The 5,583-nt window shown below is 32.2% G+C and overlaps 1 protein-coding gene across 1 annotated transcript; it reads left to right on the top strand.

Annotated features, from left to right (window-relative positions):
* Positions 1 to 2,765: 2,765 nt before the first annotated feature.
* Positions 2,766 to 4,614, top strand: LOC112290870 (protein DMR6-LIKE OXYGENASE 1). The gene is made up of 3 exons (XM_024537669.3): positions 2,766 to 3,365; positions 3,589 to 3,910; positions 4,045 to 4,614. The coding sequence occupies exons 1-3, from the start codon at positions 2,965 to 2,967 to the stop codon at positions 4,276 to 4,278; spliced, it is 957 nt and encodes a 318-aa protein (XP_024393437.1). The 5' UTR covers positions 2,766 to 2,964; the 3' UTR covers positions 4,279 to 4,614.
* The last annotated feature ends 969 nt before the right edge of the window (positions 4,615 to 5,583 follow it).

The raw sequence follows: 5,583 nt of genomic DNA, 5'->3' as shown, positions 1-5,583 counted from the left end.
TGCTTCAAATGGTTGGAGGTATTATTGCATGTTGAAGAGCTATTGATATAGAACTTCCTGCCTTCAAGTTCAAAAGTATGTATTAGACTTATTCAATTTCAACCTAGCAGATATCAACTTTTTTATCTTAGAAGCTTCTATTTGTCCTTGCAAAGTAACTATCTGGCCTAAGAGATATTGTATTTGAGCCTCCATCTCGGATTGTTGAGCCATATCTCCCATAAGGTAATTCTCCACTAGACGCTACTATTGTAATGTCTTTTCACTTTCCAATTACCTTTTTAAGAGTTGCTTGTGGTAGCTTTAATATAGTACCTAATATGATCATAACAACTAACCTTGAATTAGATGATGACTACCGACACATTATCAAATAACAGTCTAATACTTGTTTTGATACCAATGAAATAGGACTAGTCTATCTTGAGAGTCTAAGACCTTTCTAATCCACAACAACATAAACCTTATCACAAAGTAAGACAAATTAGACTAGAATAAGATTGAACAAAATTAAACAAAATAAGACACAAAAGACAAAATTGAGCAAATAGAAATAAAATAAAATAAAATAAATATAAAAAAGAAGTTGCAATACCAAATTTCATTAAGAGAAAAGATCTGAGACCATACTTGACTACATGCTCAAAAGGCCCTAGCCATTCTTATTTATATTTTATTCTACCATCCTAGACTTTCTAGAATATTCTCAGATAATAAATCCCACTTACATAACCTCCCTAAACTCTTTTTAGAAGATTCTATGGTAGGTCCTACATAGATAACTACCTTAAGTATTTTTTAGAATGTTCTACGATGGATCCTACATAATCCACTAACCTAGTCTTAATTCTAGAAGCTTCCATAACCTTTTCAAACATTGTTCCAACTATCTATCTCTATGTATCAATAATACAAATGTATCTATATTAAATATATCTATATAAATATATCTATCTCTATACCTTGTTACACAACTTCTTTAATCCTTTTAGAACTTTTTTGAATTTATTAGAATATTCTAAGAATCTTCTAAAATATTCTAAAATATTTTTAAAATCTTTTATTTAAATATTTTAAAAATCCTCTAAAACCTTTTATTAAAATATTTTAAAGATATTCTAATAACATTTCTAAAAACTTCTTGTTGGATGTCTATAAAATCTTGTTGCTTTCTAAATGAATATGTATTAGAAAATCTCTTTAGAATAGTAAGAATGATAAGGTAAATGTGAGGTCTAAAAATCAAACTATATCAACAATGAAACATTAGTTATATTTTTGGTATTAATATGATTTTAAATATGTAAAATTATTTTAAAATAATACATTATATTTGGACTACCATTATTATTGTTAGACTACCAAAAAAGTTGGCACATTAAACAAAATTATAACCTACTTGATTTTTTTAATTTGAATAAATATCTATTATAAATATTTGTTTTTTAAGTATTAATTTGAAAAGATCTCATGAACTTGAATTGCACTTTCACTTAAATAAGTGTGTTATTTAAATTTACTTATAATTTTTTGAAGAAAAGTGGATATGAAATTTTTGCATATTATGTAAATGATGATATATGACTAGATTTATTCAAAATTTAGTTTTAAGGTTTTTGATACACATTTGTGAGATTAATACATTTTTTAATCAGAAGCTTTAAAAATATAATTAAAAATTTATATATCTAAGTTATTATAAGTATAATTTAGTATTGATATGAATATAAAAGTAATAGTTTTATTTTTGAAATATTTTATTATTATATGTATTGAATTGACCAAGAAAAAAAATACAACTAATCATTAAAACTAACTTATGAATTGCAACAAATTGTAAAAATAATAAATGAAAAATATAAAAATAATAATGATAAAATAATAATTGATATAAATATGCCAAAAATATACTTACAAATTTTATAAATAAATCAATAAATAAAAAAGATAAACAAAAAAACTTAAATTATGTTAAGTTGATGACTACTTTTTAAAATTAAAAATGAAAAAGAAAAATCAAGCCCATGCATCCAAAACTAAGCCTAGATTATTGTTGGTAAAAAAAATTCATGATATGCATTTTAAAAAGAGAGATACTTTGTAATGAATGCAACTAGACATTCATTCAATATGATGAATGTCATATTGACAAATCAAAAATATTCTTGATCGAATACAATAAAGAAATCATCTACTGTGTAATATCTTTTCAAACTGTTCATCTAATGGAATTTGAACTTATTGCAACTATAAAAAAAACATTTTCAGTTGAAGGATACTACTCTACGTGAATGAGATTGTCAAACCGTAATTTTTTATTCAAGGGGTTCGGAAGCAACGAGTCATTCATTCATTAGCTAATAAAATCTGGATGGTGATGTCAGTAGTGTCACAAGACTCTTGCGCTTCCACTACTGTTTTGACTTGCCTGGCCTTTTGAATGAAAAGCCTCTCTGCTGGTGCTGGTGGTTGCACTGCGGAGGGAAGAGAGAGGAAGAAGAAGAAGCAGAAGTGACCATGGATATTTCCCGTTGTGGATTAATACAATAAATAATTAAAAAATCTAGAAGCGATTCTAGGGGTGTTTTTGTCTGTCTGAAACCGGGAACCTGCGTGGATCGTTGCATGCATCTCGCACTCCCTGCTCGTCTCGTAGCCTTTGATAGTGCAGAGCACAGTTCGATTGGGGCGAGTCGATATGTTTGGAACCCCTGTTTGTTCATTTAAATGTTCTACTCCGGTTCAGTAACCTGTCGTGATCATTCTGGGATTTGCGGTTTGCAGATCGTGAAATTGGAGTCCCTATTACGGATGTTGCAGCTTGGGAAAGTAAACTGTCCAGTATTTGGCGGACTTTTTGTATGTCCACTCTAATTTAGCGCTGGTGTAGGCGATTACCTTCGCATTACCACAATAGCTTGTTGCATCGAAACATATTCAGAATCAACCACTGAAGCTCGCGCCATGGGCTCTGATTTGAAACAAAATGGCTCGTCAAGAGAGTTAGAAGTTCCTGTGATAGACTTGCAAGGATCACGTGGGGAACGCCGCAGCGTCGTGGTGCAACAGATTCGAAGTGCTTGTGTAGAATGGGGCTTGTTTCAGGTTATCAATCACGACATATCTCCGGCTCTTATGAAGAAGATGTTTCAAGTGGCTAAGGAGTTCTTTGATCTCCCCATGGAGGAGAAGTGGAAGTATTCTTCGTCGGAAAGGACCACTACTGTCGATCTTTTTCATGGATATGGAACTAAAGAATTTGGTACTAAAGGAGCCTTGGACCAAGGCGATCAATTGCGTCACCGGACATTGCCACTTTCGGCCAGAGCTTATGAACAGTGGCCCTCCCATCCGCCGTCTTTCAGGTGAGGGCTCATCCTGTTTGTATAGCGGATTATTGATTAAATTTTGTGCCATTTTTCGGGGCATTCTCTGTTACTTACTAAGATTTCTGTTGTGGTACAATCATCGGGGTAGTCAGCAACCAGCATACGAGTCAGTGCTCAATTTGAAAGTATTTCATCCTGCCTTTGATATTATTTCGATGGCAACTTGAAATTTGAGAGGGTCAAATTTTATTTTTCGCAGAGAAATAGAAGAGGAATTCACTCAGAAGCACCACAAACTGAAGGAACACTTGTTTGAGCTCATTTCCGAGAGCGTGAACCTAAGGTCGTCATTTCTCAACGACTTCTTTGGTAAAGATTACGCACAAACCTTTTTAATTAACCATTACTTAGCTTCAGTGGAGCAGACTCCGTGCATGGGCTTACAGAATCACTCGGATATCTGTGCACTCACCGTCTTGATGCAAAGCATTTCGGGGTTGCAAGTGATGAAAGACGGAGAATGGGTTTCCGTGGAGCTCATCCAAGATGCATTTGCTGTCAATTTGGGCGACCAGTTTGAGGTATGCACAGTTTCGCTTGTTCCTTCGCTTTTTCCTTGCCGTTTCTGAGCGAACCGACTGTTTTCCTCGTGTGCATACTTGTCGGACTTCATAGTACTTGAAAGGTTTCTCCCTCACTGACGATTTGGCTGCAGATTCTGACGAATGGGTTGTACAAGTCGCCATTGCATCGGGCTCTTTTGAACAGCTCAGAGCGGTTTTCCGTAGGGGTCTTCTCTTGTCCACCGGACGACAAAGTGGTTACCCCAATACCCGAATTGGTAGCTGAGTTCCCGCCCTTGCGGTACAAGGCCAGTACCTACGCACAGTATCGGACGGAGGTTATGACTGTTCCTGACATGGTCAAAACCCTCACTCCTGACCTATAAATCATCCACAACAGCTGCTCTCCTGCTTTGCGATAGTTTGCAACGGATTAAGTCGACGACTTATCGTATGCTTAGAAACAAACAGAGAGACATGCTGTGAAAGAGACTCCTGGGGTTCATCTTCCTGGCTTTCCCTTCATTTCCTTTCCTGCTCAGAAGCAGAAGCAGAAGCAGCGAGTCCTCCGCTAGGGTTGCTCGGAGTTTTGCTATCTTTGCCCCGCATGGAGGCAAATAGGTTGAGGCTTGACTCTGTTTCGCTTCTCTCGGTCGAAGAAACGAGATTTGCAAGAATGTGGTTCTCTCTCTCTATATATATCAATTCTCAATTAACATGTACATATTAGTTGGGATAATTTAATACTAAGATAAAGAATTTATAATGCATTTTCATTTTTTATATCTTTATTTTGGTTGGATATTGTATATTAAACTATGTATGTTCTCATATATCAAGTTGTGTATCTTTTTAAATCAAAACTTAAGTTGGAAGGTGAAATCATTTTTTCTTCATTACAGGTAATCCAATCTTTATTTATATGGCAAAATAATAATCTATTATAATCTTATAACAATAATATAATCTTATTAAAATAATCTTATAATCTATTGGCAAAGAATCTAATTAATATGTTGAATATGTTAATAATAGGCATATCTAAAATAGATGGTTGTGATTTGAGAGTTTAAATTCATTTATTGCTTCTCTTCAAGAAATATAAAAAAGACTATCTATGCTACAGATTTATTCTATTAATTGCATACTTTTTTTGTGAATTTTTTTAAAACATTAAACTTTTTTTGTTTTGCAACATGTATACAACATTACTTTATCTTTGCATAGGATTTGAATATTATTCTAAAAAAAAATTACAAAACATTGTTTGGATTTTTTAAATGGTTTTTTTTTTCAAAACCAATCTTTGTAGATATAATGAAATAGATAGATGAAAGTAAGACATCATTAGAAAAAATAACTCATTATAAAATATTAATATTGATAAAATACTATTAGTTTGATTTATTAAATGATTTTTGAATAAAAAATTGATATTTGCTTTAGATTTGTAGGGACAAGCTAAATAATATATCAATATTTTTTGTAATTTTTAAAAACTTCTTAGAAAGTTTTTTTAGCTTAAGTTTAAAACCATCTATATCTATTAATTAATAATGGTTTTGAATTCTGTTTGTATTGTCAATATTTTGATAATTTTATCATTAATACTTTATTTCAATGCTTTATCGAGGTATTTAATAATTTTTATTTTATTTGGTATTTTATTTTCTTTTTCTTATATTATTGGT

This window comes from Physcomitrium patens, chromosome 13 (genome assembly GCF_059467195.1).
Source record: "Physcomitrium patens ecotype Gransden chromosome 13, ASM5946719v1, whole genome shotgun sequence".
NCBI lineage: Eukaryota > Viridiplantae > Streptophyta > Bryopsida > Funariales > Funariaceae > Physcomitrium > Physcomitrium patens.
Note: the sequence above shows the minus strand (reverse complement) of the source record. Positions and strands in the feature narration are given on the sequence as shown.